The sequence below is a fragment of the Cyprinodon variegatus genome, unplaced genomic scaffold, assembly GCF_000732505.1.
Source record: "Cyprinodon variegatus isolate N-32 unplaced genomic scaffold, C_variegatus-1.0 Scaffold188, whole genome shotgun sequence".
NCBI lineage: Eukaryota > Metazoa > Chordata > Actinopteri > Cyprinodontiformes > Cyprinodontidae > Cyprinodon > Cyprinodon variegatus.
In genome coordinates this window covers 70019-88518 of record NW_015150641.1, presented here as the reverse complement: position 1 = coordinate 88518, position 18500 = coordinate 70019, and the positions used below count along the sequence as shown (strand labels likewise).

At 34.9% G+C, this 18500-nt stretch overlaps 1 protein-coding gene across 2 annotated transcripts in view; it reads left to right on the top strand.

Moving 5' to 3' along the window:
* samd10 (sterile alpha motif domain containing 10) overlaps nt 1-14519 on the top strand; it is a 77189-nt gene extending 62670 nt beyond the window's left edge. For both annotated transcript variants that reach the window (XM_015379249.1, XM_015379248.1), the window contains 2 exons: nt 3483-3623; nt 12352-14519. In XM_015379249.1, coding sequence (XP_015234735.1) covers nt 3483-3623; nt 12352-12374 — 164 coding nt within the window. In that variant the 3' untranslated portion in view covers nt 12375-14519. The remainder of the gene's footprint in view (nt 1-3482; nt 3624-12351) is intronic.
* Nucleotides 14520-18500: the final 3981 nt, after the last annotated feature.

The window sequence follows — 18500 nt, the reverse complement described above, 5'->3', positions numbered from 1 at the left end:
TAATGTTGCTTTATTCTCAATAATATTTGTACACAAAAGTTGCCTGTTAGATGCATTTTTTTCTGACACAGTAGGAAGCTGGAAGAGAAGCAAATAATCAGGCTTTAAAGAGCATTTGTATACAAAGGCATAAATGCAATGCGTTGTTGTCAAAGACTGTTTTGTCTCTAAGGGGGGAGCCAACTAAATGCTGTTTCTGTTCAAAGTTTAATGTAAAACATGCGATTGCTTTGCATATTTTCAACAGAAAACATCAGTTTTTTTAAAGAAAAAATCTCATCTTATTCAATTTTCCCCCAAAAAAGTTTTTCTTGTTAATAGGGATGGCCAACCTCCAACATTTAAACACTTATAGCACCTTGTGTATATGTCTTCATACTTCTTGATTTTTTTTTTCCTTTTACCTTTGTGTCATATTACCAGAGACTTTAATGCATTACGCATCTCCACACACCTAAAGGCATAGGTGTGTATAAAGAGTGCATAGAACAAGACATTTCCACATATTAAAAAAAAAAGGTTTGTCGCACTGTGGGCGGGAACGTTTTTGAGAATTTGTACAGTATTTTACAAAAAATGAAAAAGTTTGTTTATGAATACATTTCCAAGACTGCCTGAACTAGAACTATTTCAATCAAAAAGTGTATAACTTGAGCAGATAGCTACTGCTTGATTCATGGCATTGCTCAGTAATGCTGATATATACCGGGTAGTTGATAAAAGGGTTTGTCACGTATCCTTTTACTTGGAATTCTACAGTTCCTGTTTAAATAGTATAACATTTCTCTAATTCCCTAAAATCCAATAACCCTTTTGTCTTATGGTCTAGTTTTATCAGTTTGAATTATGAAGGTTGCTTTGTTTACATTCTGATATTTAATCAAATATAATGCAGTTTGAGGAACATTATTTGTTTCTATATACATAGTGTAGAAGCACTGCACCCAGTGGGACTTCTTCAAACCCACACGAGCAAACCCTCAAAGCTGTTCTGCACTGTGAAGCCAATCTCATAAAATATGACTTTTGCTTTTCTGTTAAGGGAATTTACTTATATTTCATGTGCTCAGAGACCAAAGGAAACTGAAAGCTGCCTTTTGATTTTTGTTTTTTCTGGATCATCTGTTTTATCCCGCTTCTATCTTCCCTGCTAAGGATTTCAGACCACATGCAAGCACACTAGTTGCTCAGGGGAAAAATTGCATCAAGAAATAAAGTTTACCATGTGTTGAAGATGAGAATTCATATTTTTGCTAAAGTTATTTAAAAAAAATCAGAGATTGAACTAAAAAAAAAACAAGAGGAAAGGGGAAACCAGAGAAGCATATGATGCTTGGATATTTAGATGAAGGAAATTGGAATGAATGGAATGATATAGAGAGGGAAGCACATGAGTAATGAGTCTAATTATGTTTTGGATGTCGTACAGAGCTGCTGCAGGTATGATGGATTCCTCCTCTTGCTGCACAACTGAAGGACATACTGTAGCTCTAGTTACCACAGCAGTCTCTGTACCATTTTGTACCTAAATGCATAAAGGTCTTTGGGCTGTATCTGTATCTGACTGTGCTGGATTTTAAACTCCATTTATACTGAGTAATGATTTGTTAAATGTATGAATCCTGAGGGTTAATTGTGATAAAATACCACCCATAAAAATTTAATAAACTGAAAAAAAAAAGAAAAATATGGTTTGTTTCTGTTGCCATCATGCTTAGTTTTGCATAGTATAAGGCTATATGGCTAAACAGTTCACAAATAGCTAGATCATTTATATAAATCATACAGTCGTTGTGCAAGCTCAAACATAATTGATGATTTAGTTGGTGGTAAATGTCACACATATTTTTTCTTGTGTTTAACAACCATGTCTAGATGACAAAACACTATCATTTACATATTTGTCTTCTGCAAGATTTGTGGCTAGGATTCCTTTTCGACCTGCCATATAACAGCAGTATTTTATGGCATTTAAAAAGTCTAATTCAATTGGATAATTTCAATTCAAATATATTTCATTTATCCCAAGGGAAATTAAATGTTGTAATAACTTCTTGGCTTTTTTTCCACAATCCTCCCTATTGAGCAGTTTTGTTTTGTTATTGTGATTCTGTAAGCAGGTTTATGTCAGATTACCAGGACCTACAGTGTTAGTCAGAGGTACACTGAATATCTGGATGAAATTCATATTAATTTTTAATTAAATTTTTTAATAACTTTTTTTTCCGAATAAACTAATGTTACATGACATAGCCTGAACAATAAAGAAATGATAATGATCTAAATGCACATAACATACATGTATAAACCCCCTTATACTATCATGTGGATAAATGTCCTTTAGCAAGCTGCAGAGAAACCCCACACTTCTTTATAGTTATCAACATGGGCTAGTTGCCAAATATTTGATAAGATAGTTGAACCATTTATTCTGTACAACTGATAAATGTATATCAATTTATTTACTGGAATAGATCTGGTTCTATGCCTACTACAGTAGATTTAAGGTTAGATCCATTCTAGAATCTTAATTTTCCCGTGATTTATTTACTCTAGATCTGGTTTATTTTTAAGTTTTATCTGACCCAAACACTCCCCTAAAATGAATATAATGTGTTGGAAAAAACCTTTAAAGATAACCCAGGTCTGTCATATAGTAGAAGACTCTGAAACACTAGTCTCACTATAAAATGAGTTTCACGGACTGAAAGATTCTAGCAGAGAAAGAAATATCAGCTCCAAAATTTACACCTTAAAGCAAAAGGAAAATAGGCAGCTCCATCTATGAGTAATTTTTTCTCTTTAACGTATAAAACAAAATCGAGAATTGAGTTATTTGATCAAAATTATAAAACTAATGCTTGGAGCTGTCAAAGGGGCCCTTTTTTCAAGGGTCAAGTAAGGTGGTAGCATCATGCTGAGGTTGCACACATCAGATAAATTAATCAGGGATAAGTTTCAAATTCTTCTGTTTGAGAAAAATAGAAAATGATCCCAAAAACATATTAAACATTTATGGCAAAGCCTGAAATTAAGTGTTTTGTCTATTATAGCGTTTAAGTATATTTATTAGTTCTGTTCTGGAAACCTTTTAATTAAGCTTGCTGAAAGTTGCTAAATAGCATTTATACATACTGTATATTTATGAGGTTGTATGTATATATCTTATCTGTATGAATCATTTAGACAAAACATTTAGCTTTATGGATTACAGAAAACTACCATAAATGTAGACTTGAGTACCCACATTTGTTTTCACTGATGACTGCTTACTGACGTTACACTCTATATAATCTTCTCACCCTAATTAAAAAAGGATTAATTGCATCATTAAAAACCAAAACACTGGAGATCAGGGTATAAAAACCTTTGAATGATACTGTTACATTATTAAGAATCCGCGCTGACATTCAGTGCAGTGTAGGATATATATCAAAATTGCAAGGAAAACTCTCAACTAATTCCTTACTTCCTACTCGCAGGACGAGCATTGCTGCGCTTGAATGGGGAGAAGCTAGAGCGGATGGGAATTGTGCAGGACTCTCTGAGGCAGGAAGTCCTCCAACAAGTCCTTCAGCTGCAGGTCAGAGAAGAGGTTCGTAACCTGCAGCTCCTAAGCAGAAGTAAGTGACCATATAGCTTTCTACTCTGGTTGTATTTTGTTTCTTTTGGGGGAGGGAATAATAAAGAGAGAGAAATCGGATTAAGATTGTTCAAATGAGAGGAGACAGCCAAGGACCATGCATTCCTGCTGTGACATATGTGAAGCGGGCCACACAAAGCAGCTGTTTGGGGTTTTATTGATGGGATCTCAGGATTTGCTGCATGTTTACTCATCGACCGGTTTTGTTACCAAGCCATTAAGAAAAAAGCTAAGATTATCTCTGAAGGATTAACTTTATGTAAGATGATTCTTCTAAACACTGCATGTGTCTTTTATGTTTTAATGATTGTGAATCGTTGTTTTTTTGGCAGAAACACTGTATCATAAAATGCATTGATAAGAGCAATGCTTGTTTTGATCATTTTGTATTCAGAGGAGGATACCACCCTCAGGTCTCCATCAGGTACTATAAAATTCCAAATCCTGACCTAAATTGAGCAGCAGTAAGATTCTTGCTGAGTACATGCTTAGAATCAGAAGAGAACAGCAGTATATTACGTTAACTGCAGTGAGCTTCCAGCTTTTTTCTTGACTGGAAGTATGAAAAAATTGGAAAGAAATCCCATAAATGCTCTTCCCTGTGCTAAGTTGGAGTGTGGTCTGCTCTTAAAATTATATTGAAAGTTTAAATATTTGATCAGGTGCTGATGCTGCAAACACCTAATGAAGTAATTCAGATTATGCTAAGTCAGGGCATGTTTGTAGTTTCACTTCCCAGCCTGCGTGCTGGTGATGCTTAGTGTCTGCATCTTTCACAGACTGCTTTAAGCCAAAAAAACTCGATTTATACAATAATGTGCAGTGAAAAGAAAACACATTAAATATTATACAGAAATGCCCAATATTTCAAAACTGATGCAAATAAATGATCTAATTTAGCCCCCATTTGTCAGGAAGTTTAATGTCAACTCTAGAACAAAAAATGAATTTTCTGTCTATTACTTAATGGTCTAGGCTTTAAAGGTTTAAGGGTCGTACTGCTTGCATCTGACTGCAAGCTCTGATGCATTTTTTCTCCTACAACGCAGACCATTCTGCATATAGATAGGGTCCTGCTTTCCTTAAAATAAGGAGAACCTGATCTGTGAAAGGCTCCATTTTTTTACCGCTGTGCTTTTTGAAGAGTGAAGAAATCAGAGCTGCAGTCATTGTCAGACGTCTGCAGCAGTTGTCAATCAGAATAAAGGTGGCACCCCATCTTATTGCAAACCTGCACACCATGCTGTTAAAATTGAACAGGGAAAGGATTTTTTAGATAAATGTAATGGAGCACAAATCATTTTATCAAACCTGGAAATGATAACGGCTGGGGCTCACAAAATAAGCTTTTCCAGGTTTGACGATTGATATTATTCCTTTAACCTTAACTTTCATAGATTTCATCTTTTTACTTATTTATTAGCACCTAGATTAATTATTGGTAAATAGCATATACACATATATTTACACATATAAATAATATTAATACATACTGCTGTTTATATTGTCATTTTAATTTTTACTTTTGTATTTTCATCACATCTAAATCTATAGCTTTAAGCTTCATCTGTCTTTTACAGACACCTTACTCCCCACAACTGACTCACAGCACAGCACTCACAGTTTCCTCATTCAGACCCAAGGTTTTGGGGTATGCTAAAGTGATTTTGAAGAGACGCACCAACAATTCGGCCACAGATTGGAATCGGAAAGTTACCAAACTATATTCAGCCAGTTTAAACAAGAAAATATTGTATTTTTGATTTTTGTTATGTTTGATGCACTTGCTTAATAAAATAAAGGTTATCCTAATTAACCTAAGTGATACTCCAGTACAAATACTGTCAGCTCTTAGAATAAACTCTCTTTAAACGCCCCAATTCTGCCAAATAAACTGCAAAAGTTTAGAATAAATTGTTAAGATTTGCTGTCAGTGTATCAACCTCCCAGACCACTCAGGTCTTCTCGTTCCAGCCTACTCTGTCCACGCAGAACTAGAACCAAACATGGAGAAGCAGCATTTAGTTCCTATGCTCCACTTTTCTGGAACAAACTCGCGGAAGACAGTAAAAGTGCTGAAAGCCTGAGTTCTTGTAACTCAAAATTAAAAACCCATTTGTGTAAAACTGCCTTTGAGTGTTAAAGTTGAACTGTTAACTGTTTTATTAGTTTTACTACCTGCTTTTACCATGTTTTTATCTTTACTTGCTTTTATTTTTCTTATATTTGATGTTTAATTCATGTATAACACTTTGAATTTTCTCTGTACTGAATTGTGGTATGTAAATAATCTTGCTTTGCATTGCCTTATTCAAATATACATGACATTTTTAAAAGTCCCTCCTTTTATTTTTGGATTCAAAGCTGTTTACAGGAATCTGCAGCACTTGTTTTTTTGTTTTGTTTTTTTCTGTATTGTGTTTATTTTAACAAATAAGGAAAAATAAAAATCTGTCTTAACCTAGAAAAAACAGATTTGTGCATTCATTGTGATTTGCAAACAAATCCACACCCAATGTTCCATGCAGCCGTCTGTACAGACCATGTTCAAATTTTAATTTCTAATGCACTGTGGATTTATATGTCCATTACATATATAAAAACATTCCTCCCTTTTTTTAAATACATTTTTACAAAGTCAAATTCACCCCTTTTCGTCCCATTTAATTGAGTTAATGTGCACAAATCTCAGAATTGAACATTTCATAGCGCAATGAATGCTTTTGATGACCTTCAAATCAGCCAAGCATGTTAGGCAGAATTAAGCTCAAAGATGCGAGACAACTAAATGGTAAGGAAAGAGTATTAAACTGTGTCAGACACATTCTTTAATTAGGCAGTGCAGACATAATTTCTCAGTTCATGAGGCTTTGACTCTGAGCTTTGAGGGCAGGCTAATTAGGAGACCTCATATAATGCATGGTTTTCTCAAGTTTGGAGTAAATTGAAAAGGTGATAAAGGTATCGGGTATTTTGGGAGGCCCTGGATGGAAAGGTGATGTTGAATATTCACGGTTTTTATTAAAGAATTTTTAATGAGCCAACAAGTTAAAGTTGATGAAGGTGAAGGTTGAATTAGGTCAGAGATTCAGGTTTAAACTTGTTAAAAAATAGTATTACGAATTACTTCCTGTTTATTTTATCCATCCAAACACAAAGAATCATAATATGCTTGTTTTTTAGATTACATTTCTATTTTCATTCATATTCTGATAATCATATTGGGTGGATGGTATGCCGGGCCATGCACAAAGACATTAGCAGTAAATTATACATAGAATGTAATTATTCATAAAATAAATTGCAAATAATGTTTGCACATGCAAAACTTTTAATTTCATTGAGTTGTCCTAAATAAAGTCTTTCAGTCATCCATTCAAAGATACTTTGGCAGTTTTCAGTAATGTTTCTAATCTGAGGATGACATCACTGATCCACTACAGTGCCTCAGTTTCTACCTGTAGTCATACCATGGCTTTAATGACAAACACAGTGGTATTATACCATTGTGTTAAATTTACACATATTGGCTGATCTGAGTTCATCTAGCATCCATCTGTTTATTTTTAGTCGAATTGATTACTGCAACGGTGTTTTCACAGTTCTGCCTAAAAAGTGGATCAGACAGCAGCAGCTGATCCAGAACGCTGCTGCCCATGTCCTCACTAAGACTAAGAAAGTAGAGCACATCACCCCGGTTCTAAAGTCCTTACACTGGCTCCCTGTTTCTCAGAGAAAAGACTTTAAAATACTTCTGTTAGTCTATAAATCTCTGGATGGCTTAGCACCTAAATACATCACAGACTTGCTATCAGTGTATCAACTCTTCAGACCACTCAGGTCTTCTGGTTCGAGCCTGCTCTGCATACCTAGAACCAGAACTAAACCCGGAGAAGCAGCATTTAGTTCCTATGCTCCACTTTTCTGGAACAAACTTCCAGAACACTGTAAATGCCTGAGTTCCTTTAAATCAAGACTAAAAACACATTTGTTTAGGATTGCCTTCGACTGTTCTACTTTAACAGTTCATCTAAAACATCATTAGTTCAACTTTTTTATTTTCTTTAGTCCAACTGTTTTTAATGTTCTTTTTTGTTTCTGCATTTTTTTATTTTATTTTATTTTTTTCCTACTTGCTTTGCACTTTGCACTTTCTTTGTACTGAATTGTGCTATACAAATAAATTTGCCTTGCCTTGCCTTGCCATCAACAGATAGTAAAACATATTGAAGTTCATGACTAATTTGAAAAAATTGGTAACAGTAAGAAAAATCGCTTGTTTCAAATATCTTGTTTAGCTGTTTTGTCTTCATGGATGAACTCAAGGTGAACATTCTAATTGTTTGTTGAATTGTTGGAACTGAATAATGCTGCAAACACAGATAGCTGTTAAATTCCAAACTAGATGGGACTAGGTTGAGAAAATAAGTGATATTTGGGAGTAGGACTTTGTAATGAGGATGAGACAAAAGACACTCAAACTGGCTTTTCTGTACTGAATAGTGTGGAGAGGCCTGGTAATGGTTAAATGGAACGATAAAAGCATGAAACAAGAAAGAGGGCAGACTCAGACAGCAGCTCACACACATTCAGGCTTTGTGCTCACAGAGCTCCGCACACAACTGCTACTTCTCTCCCTGAATGATTCTTTTAATACGCTCACACTTTTGCAGTGATTAAGTGGAGCCGCCGCACCACCTGTCATGCCTGATACATCTCCGATGGATTTACCAAAAATTGAATATTGATCTCACAATAAATTTTGTGAAGGGGATGAAAACACAGAAAAGCAGCTGAATTTCTCATGCTAGTCTTTTTCTAATCTGAACCATTGCACTTTTACAATGTTTTCACGTTATTTACATCAGAAGTGTAAAATGCTCTGTGATCCTTAACCCTTCATGAGAAATAAAAATGCTGTTTGAAGCTCCTTTTGACAAATGGCATAAAATATTTCTTCACAACTGACTGAAAAGAAAAATCTGTATACCCTGTGATCCAATTCAGAGTTTATCTCGCTGGTAATTGAGACTAATTTTAAAGAATTTACACTTTCTTCAGTGTTTGTGCCAATTTTGAACTAGACCTTAAAATAGCTTACAAATATTATGATAAATAAATGATACCAAAGTACAGTAGTAGCATCATTGCTGACCTAAGATGACTTTAGAGGGAGAATTGAGTTACTTTATTCCAGCCCTCTTGCCCACATAGCTATTCTTCAGAGACTAGCTGTACAAGTTCAAGCTACCATGCGTTATGACACATCTGGTCTGGGTTGCTGAATTGCCACACTGAGGATAGAGAAGCGAAAGAGCCAGCTGCTTGGTTATCATAATAATTAAAAAAAAGTCTGTAATGTCTGGGTCACAAATCAGCTCTGATAACTGGCTATCAAGCGGGTAGAGATCAAAACGTCTATGGAGAATATCCTGCAAAGCTGATTTTAAAGGGTTTACCTCACTGTGTTTAGCTCAATGAATAGAAGGGTTTCATAAATTCATACTTTGTATTCCAGGGAGCTTTAGTGACTTATACTTAAAGTGTAATCAGAGTAAAATCCTTAGAGGTTTTCATTTGGCTATAGAGACTGAGCAGGAACCCCACATGATACAACTTCTGCTTCCTAGGTTGCATCTGATGTAAAAACCATAAAGGAGGGGAAACCGGTGATGATATATTGTAGATCTGGTGAGAACTACAGTATATTGTGTAGTACTAAGAGCAATTTCAGAAAATAATCCAAACTTTATCTTTTCCAAATGTTGAAGAAGCTGGAGTTAGTTCCTTGTCTACCTCTTTCCATTTACTTTGTGTAATGCGCCAATACCCGTGGCAGCAAAACAAAACATAAACAGGACGCACACAGTACACAGTTATTTGTTTTGAAATCACTTTAATTCTTCTCAACATACTCACTCCATTGTGATCCATATCTTCTAACTTACATAAGATCCCAAACCAACCGCTGTGATATCTTAAAATGGTTACTTCCCTTTTGTGTAACTCTGCTTGTTTTTTAACATCTTAACCAACTAAATTTAACCTGCTGACACTTTAATTCCTTTGAAGACACACCAATGCTTCTAAACATGCGATAAAACTAGGTTCAGAATAGTACAAAAAATAGGAAATTGTGGCACTCAGTGGTGCATATTTGTTTAAAACATGTTTTAGTAAAGTTACTCACAATGGATCGAGTAGCCAGTAATTTTACTCAAGTAAGGGTAGTGCTTTTTGATATCATATTTTTTTCATTTTATCATATTTTTACCCAAGTAAAAGTTAAAGGTAGAATACTGTAAAACTACTCCTCAAAGGATTTTTTTTTTTCAAAAAGTTGCTCAAATAAATGTAAGTAGTTACTACCCACCTCAAGGAACAACTGACAGGGGTGTTGTCCCCCAGTTGGTGGGCATAATCTAAAGTACCTTCAGTTACAACTAGGGATGCACGATATAATAGGCCCCCTATTGGTATCGGCCTTAAAACTGAATATCGGACATCGGCCACCCCACCGATATTTAACCCGATATTTGATCAGCTTCTGAGTTTCTAAAGTCTAAAAAAAAATAAAAAATACTACTTCTTCTTCTTCCTCAAAAACTTATTTTTTACAGACTTAAAAACTTCTAAAGACGAGGGAAAAAATATTGATACACAAAAATATCACAATATCTTCATATGCTGATATATTGCCATTTAAAAACACCATATCAATCTCTTTTACTAATGAAATATTGCTATATGTCACCGCTATGCTACGAAATCCCCCGAAAATTCACGAAATTTTGCCATATTTTTATATGTTGATATATTGACGCGGTATCGATCTATTTTACTAACAAAAAGTGTCAGAAATGGATAACAAAACTGCTATTTTCAATGGCTACTTATTTTTGTCCAGCTTTAACATCAGTATCGATATCGGTTATCGGCTACATGAGTTTTAAAATATCGGCATATCGGATATCGGGCAAAATCCCAATATCGTGCATCCCTAGTAACAACACACTAACTCAAATTTACACTAAGGGCCTGCTTTTCTATAGGTTTGTTTGTAATAAAACTTTTAAATACTTGTTTGCACACACAAAAGCTGATTTTCAAAGCAGGTGCAATTTCTAATGTGTGTGTAAACAGAGCAGCTTGTGAAAACTTTTTTCGGGTTTGTGCCATGATGAACATGCAGATCATATTCTAATTACAAAACTGCGCAAAATTCTAGCAGGAGGATGTGCAAATGTGAATATTAATCACTTGCAAAGAGATTGATCAAAGCCGAAACTGATGCGAGCGCAATTTTTTTCATCTATATTAAGCATCTTTGGAATTCGGGTACAAACTCATGCAGAAATGTCCCTATTGCCACAAAGGAGACATTTGTAGCCATACTATAATAATATTAGTGGGAAGAAGACTTTATAGAGGATGTGCAGCTTACATCAGCTAATCAACTGACAGCAGCGACTCCTCCTTCTAGGACGACAAAATAAACCATTAAAACAGCCAAGTAAAACTCCAGGAAGCGCACATCATTATTTTTTTTCTTTACCAGAACCTTGTCATTGATTTGAAGAAATCTTCCCTTTCTTTTTTTATGCATGCATATTGTACTTTTTTTTTTTTAGAAACTGTGTTTTGAAGTGTAGAGTAAATGTCTTCCTTAGCCCAGGGCCACAGTGCTCAATGGGTGAGCTTGGAGCAGTGTTCTACCATTTTTATCTAGAAACTTTTAGGACTTGGGATTCAGATCAAAACCCCGAGAGAGAAATCTGCCTTCTTTTTCTTTTGAGAAACTAGCTGTTGGTTTATCTTTAGCTCATCCCTGCTCAACAAATCAACTTTTAATCGAATCTTTGTCTTTTAATGAAGCCATCTGGCATGCACAAGAATCTTAGCTAATTAGGAAAAATCAAAATGTCTGCAAAGATTGTAATTAAAACATCTGATCTCCTCCCAGCAACAAAAATACATGACACTGAGACTTTTTAGTTGCAGCGGAGAGTGATAAAAAGAAGTCAGTGTCTACCTTTAGAAAGCTGGTAGACTGGGAGCTGTAATGGCAGTGAAATGGTTCCTCAGATTATCAACTCAAAGGGGCTAAATAAAAAAAAGCTGACCACACATTGTGTAAAATTATTTGTAAAACATCAAAACCATATTCTGTTTCCAGTTCTTTTCACTTCCTTATTGCATGACTAATTTGTTTGTGTTTGAGATAAAACATTCTAACAAAATAGGCTGTGGTTAAAACATGACAAAATGTGAAAGCGTTCAGGGAGTGAAAATACTTTTCTTATACACTATAGCACATTTTTATTTGTTCTATAACTCTAGATCTATAGAAATCTAAGTGGAAATTGTAGGATATATTTTTGAAGCACTATCTTCTTTAATATTGTTTTTCTATTTTACCATTTAATGTATATCTCTATACACACTTGGTATACTGTATAGCCTATTTTGTTGCCCTGTTATTGAGTGCAGCATCTCATTTAAAGTGTGACCACAAACACTAATTAGTTGACAGAAAACATAAGGCAGAGCTGCAGAATTGACCTTCATAGAGGTTGTTCATGACCTAAACTGACGTATTAGTTGATAAAAGGCCTGATGTGAAAACTGTGCTTAAAAAACAAAGTCTTTGTTCCCATTTGAGGCCCTTCTGATGCACTCATTTGTTTCCTCTTCTCTCTTCTCTACAGCCTCCTTTGGAAATTTCTCTTAGCTCATCCCAGGACGTGTCTGGCAGTGCTTTCTCTCGTCTCCTGTCACAATACATCTCCAGGAGCTGCGGAAGAGCTGCTATCTCCATATATGTGAGCGGTGAATCAACGAGTGAAAGCGGGGGAAGGGCAAGCCTATAGACTGTATGCCAACTGGTCTTGAGGATTCTCATTCAGTCCAGCCAATCTGCTTTACTGGCACCCTAACAGAGACAAAGGACCGTTCAAAGCAGGGAGACACTCTCTATCATGATGCAATGAAAGATTCACTGTTCTAGTGATGATCCAGACCCAACACTTGTGTAATCATTGCAAATGTCCCTATTGATCCGTGTTGCATTTGGATCGAACCAACTGGACAGTTCTGACAGAAATATGGGTTTTCTTTATTTAAGATTTTGGCAAATTGGATGCACAGAGATCCACTCTCATCTAATTAAATTGATAGTTCTCTGGAGCAGTTTGGAGTAGTCAGAGTCCGGGTCAGGGCGTGTCTGGTTAAAAAGCTAATTTTCACGATTTTTAAAGAATTTTGAACTAAACAAACCTCTTTGTAAGGCTTTAACATACATCTCTGTGTCAGTATGATAGCCATTTAGGTCTCATTAATGTGTCTATCCCTGTAATCATGTTTATGTGTGATTTAACCAAAACATTCATCTTACAGATGTTCAGTTTTAAAGCAGTCTATTAAAAAGAGAAGGAAAAAAAATGTGTAATGAAAGAATTAAGAGATTTCTCACCAGGATATTAAAACAATTTTAAATACCTTTGCTTCTGAGAAATACTTCATCCAAGCATGGAAGACTGCAGCCTCTACACGTCCTGTTTCTTTTATAAAAACAAACAGGTGTTTTTGTTGTTTCTGTTTTCTTCGGTTTCTTTCTGACTCTAGCTTTTCATGTCTGTGTGTCGCCATTTTAATGTCGCCGGCATTTATTTAAATACTATGTAAGTATATGGTTATGTGCTCTGAAATACAGATTGTCCTCCACGGAAAACTTGGTTAACTTACCACTTCCTGTTGAACAACCTTGAAGAGTAATGGCACAGTTAAAGAATTAAGAGCTGCTTTAAGTAACCACAGTCTCATGAAAGTTCATGTTATTGATATTTACTTTTTTGTTCTGTTTAGTAACGAGGTTTAGAACAAATATGACAAGAGGTATTGGAGGTATAACTGATTACTCCAAAGTACTCCAAAGAACTGCATAGAAAATTTGGATCTATCCCTTTAAGATTACTAAGCCTATGATTAATTTACATGTTTTCTGTCAGGATTCCTTAAATCCTGGTGTGAATATTTTATGTTAAAGCAAGGCTTCTAATATGTATTTAAATTTAAAACCTTGGGATAAATGTTATTTCCAAAATAACCTTTTTTTTTATTGTGACTTCACAGCTAAATATTATTCAAACAAATTGACCTTTCTATAACTGAGTGTAGTAGAGTAACATACACTTTAATTTGTGTATTTGTGATTTATTAATGGATGAAACAACGGTCTTCTGGAGTCAACAAAGGCTCAGTGACCACTTAGGCTTGATAAAGCAATCATTTGGGTAGTTACAGCTTAATATTAAAGGACAAACAATTTCTACTGATGTAGCAGGGTCTGTTGACAGAAATGTGTGCCACTTTACAATGTACATAACCTGACACTTGCAGACACTGTGAAAAAAAGTATACAGCCCTCTGATGTCTTCTGTCCTATTTCTTTCCCTGAGATGATGCTGAAGTTTCTAACGCTCATAAAGAAAGACTGTGAACATTTCTTAGAGCCAGATGGAAGATTCCCAAAGGGGCTGAAGTCTGCAGATGTAACTCCAGGCAGTAATGGTCAGCTTTTTATAATGATGGTTCCTATATCCCAATAAAAAAAATATGAAACATGATAAAACATAGAAACATCCAGCGAATACAACCTGCCCACTGCACATTCTTCCACGCATCCTTTAACAGGACATGAAGAACAGAGAGACTGACTGTTAAAAGAAATAAAACTCACTGTTTTTTTCTTAGATAACCAATTGCGCTGTAAATATCGACACATTTCGTTAGTGTTATCAGAGTATTGATGAACTGTTTCAAATGCAGGAAAGCAAAACTATAACATATTTATCTGCTCTACAGGTTCAAACATAAATGTATGTGTTTTTTAAAATAAACTTATTGAAAAAAAATAACCAAAAATGTTTATTCTTTTTTTAAACAGGCAAAAGTTTAGAAGAGGACAATAGATAGATAGCTTTCAGTTGCTGAGCATTTAAAGTCTACATTCAATTGAAATGATGTTCTTTGATTGGTTCAATGAAAAAACACTTTATCAAGTTAGCAAAATATTTCCCAGAGCATCATAGATTGTTAATCACTTTTCCTTTTTTAATTTTGAAAACAACAAAATGAAAATAGTTAGAAGATGAATTATTTCCCGGATGACAGTAATTTTCTAAAATTTGCATATAGAAGTTGTCATTCGCATATTCCATAGATGATTTTAGGTTTGGGCTAATGTGTCAGTTTGGTGAGTTTTAGGGTTAGGGCATAAATAGGGTTGAAAATGACTGAAAATCAATGGGAATCAACACATGGTCCTCACTTCATATAGCAGAACAATGTGTGTTTGTGTGTAGACAGATTTTTATAGTATATACGTACATACTGTAGTCAAGTCCATTTATCTTCTTATCTTATTTAGCCCAATTTCAGGAGCACAGATGCTTACCTTTCTTCAATAGCATTGAAAAAGCTTAGGTTCGACTCAAGAGGTTGCTTTTCTAACTTGGCAAACATAGCCATGAACAAACATGCTACTGACTAACCTACCATATGATGTAGGTGAAAAGTTTACACACTGTCCTGATGAGAAAGGATGTGAGATCAATTCACTTATATATATGTATAACCTTTCTTTTACCAAGATAAACAACTTCGATGAATATCCAAAGAAAAAGAAAATTATGCACAATTTTTCATCAAATATTAGTCAAAATGATATTTACAGGCCGAAATATATACATACACCTCTGTTAATATTTGGTTTAATAACCAATTACCCACCTTATTTTTCTCCTTCCATACTGATTCTATGACCATTGCATTTCGATCGTTACTGCCAATTTGAACCCTTACTGCTACTGGTTTGACCCAAGGGTAACAACTGAGGTAGTACTCATCATTTATCATGATCCTACTACCTTCATAACTGAAACCTTATACGGTAAATGGCCTGTACTTATATAGCATTTTATTCAAATCAGGAGACTTGACCAAAGACCTTTACACTTCTGTACATTCAGTCATTCACCCATTGATGGGGGAGAACGACACTGTAGCCACAGCTTCCCTGTGGCTCACTGACAGCAGTGAGGCTGCCGTACACTGGCGCCACCAGTCCCTCTGACCACCATTAGTAGACAATGCAGATGAAGTGTCTTGACCAAGGACACAACGACACTAAAAGCCAGAGCCTGGGCTTGAACCCACAACCCTTCAATTTCATGGCAGCTACATCAGTAGCGTTAAATGTAGGAGTTTAATGTGGCCAAATGGTTCGGTCTGTGTCCCCACAAACTATAAAGCTTCTATTTGGGAAAAGCAAGAAGCTGATGATTTTAGAGCATTGGGCATTTTCTTTGCCTTACTGAGTTATTTTTTCTTGTGGTTTTCTTAACCAGATTAACCAAATTCAGACACTTGACAACAGTTTGGTGTTTCTACGGGAATGATTATACCCATGCATAAAAACTGTCTTTTTGGGAGAGATAAAAAGCTAAAATAGCCTCAAACTCAAATGTAGCAACAATGAGTTTACATCAGTAATTCCTTTTTTTTATAACTTTGTCACTTATCATAAGGATCAATAATTTCAACAAAAGCTTTTTTTGACATTGATAAAAACATCTAATGGTGAGTATCGAGCATTTACCGGCACTGAACATGTTTTGGGAAAATATAAGCAAGTGTTGTAGGGAAAAGGATTACCTGCGCAAAAAAATAAATAAAAAAAACCCCACAAGGAAAACCTAACGTTAGCAAATACTCTATTCTAATGGGTTCACAAAAAAATATACTTGTTCCTATTTTATACGTTTCATCGTCCATCTTCATTTTAGGTTTAATTTTTATTGTAAATGTCTTCAAAATATGCTTTAATTTTCCATCTGCCCTCTGAAACATCATTTCGGGTCTGTAACTGAACTGTTTATATAAAGCGTTTCCTAAACAGATGTTGACTTTGTCCCTCTCAGACATATCATCACGCACATCCGTAACACATGCACACTCAGATCCAATTACTGCAGGACATCAAGCATTTCACCTGTTAGTTTCAGGGCACATGTATGATAAACAGATTCAGTGAACGGTGACCTTCTCAACCTTGGTAGGGGAATAAATCTGCACAGCAGATGGTTGGATGATTCAGTTAATTGGAGTCTGTTTAGTCTTTCATTTCTGTTTTATATCCCTCTGTTTGCCGTTTGGATATGATGATCTGTTGCGAAAGCTTTTGAGACTGTTTCCTAAAATACGCCAATCCTTCAACTCTTTGCTTCTTCCAGTTTATCTGTATCTCCTTGGGACTTTGATCAGCTGGCTCTAAATCATCTGACAGCAGACAGATGTAATGAGAAACACTCCTGGCCGCCCCACCTCTCCTCTGACAGTGGCTTGACTGAAGGCCTTCAATGAAATGAATGGCTCAGAACAAGTTTTACCTGAGAGGACTAGCTGTTAATAGATCTTTAACAGTATACAGATGCATTTATTTGCTTTGCTGCCTTTGATTATAAAAGATAAGAGGAAAAAATATTTGACTCTGTTAGGCTTTTTGATTGAGCAGGCATCTCCATTTACCCAGTTCAAAAAGCATTAAGTATGCCTTTGTTCATTCTGTAGAGGAGAGAGAAATAAATGAGCACCATGCTGATTTATGTTCTTTTTTCCTCTTGAAATGAATCACAGGTCAAACAATGCCCCAGGTGAAATATTTACCAGCATCTATTAAAAAAGAAAGGACGAGGTTGATTTAATTTCATCAGCCGGAAATTACAGCTGTAATGTAGAACTACCATAATTTAATTGTTTTAAAATCAGGAAGTTAGGAACAAATTGAAGTTATTAAAAACTCCTCTGCACAAACACACACCACACATTTTGAAGTTACAATGAGGTGCATTTTTCCTCTGAAATAATGTAACTACACTGCCCCCTAGTGGCAAAAGTATGCACATAAGCCTTAATTAAATATGGCGTTATTAATCAAAATAAGTACATAAAAGATCAATGATATGAAAAAACAACAAAAATAATAATAATAATAATAATAATAAAATCATTGTAGTAATAGAAGGAACATGCTTAGACTTAACTAAATTAATATGAAATATAAACAGTTTCCATATTATAGGAATTATAAAAATGCTACTAATACTTATAATAACTAATTGCATCTATATTATTAATAACCACACTAATAAAAGCAGCAGAAGTAGTATTGCTACTGATACATTTATAACAATATAAATACATCATGACATTAAAATATTGAATATTATTATACTTATTAAGAAAAAGAAAACAAAGAAAAATATCAATATTTTTTTTTTCTGGGGTATAAAATAAGAAGTACATAATAAATGGTATGCTATTGCGTGGAGTTTTGTAAATAACCCCAAAATAGCTCAATATATATCTGTAACTTTTATTTTATTTTTTTTAGCATCACTCATCTATTTTCTCAAAGTCCAATATTGCAATATATATTTATACTATGGAGTACTCAAATAAAACTTTGCTGCCATCTAGAGATGAGATTAAAAAAAAATAAATAAAATGAAATAAATAGAGTTTTATTACATACATTACATAATGGTTTCAGATAATCTCCACTAATAGGAGAATATCAGTTTATGTTGACTGGCACCAGTCAAAGAGTAGGAGAGTCCCTCTGCTGTTGTACTAAAAACAGAGAGGTGGCAAAGAAAGCATGAATGATTCATGAAGTCAGCTGTCTTTATGAAGAAGATGTAGGCTCATACCATATTTGAAACATTTATTAACAGCCGCTTCAGATGAGTGAAGCCCTGCAGTGTGGAAGAGAATTAGGGCCACTGGAAAAAAAAAA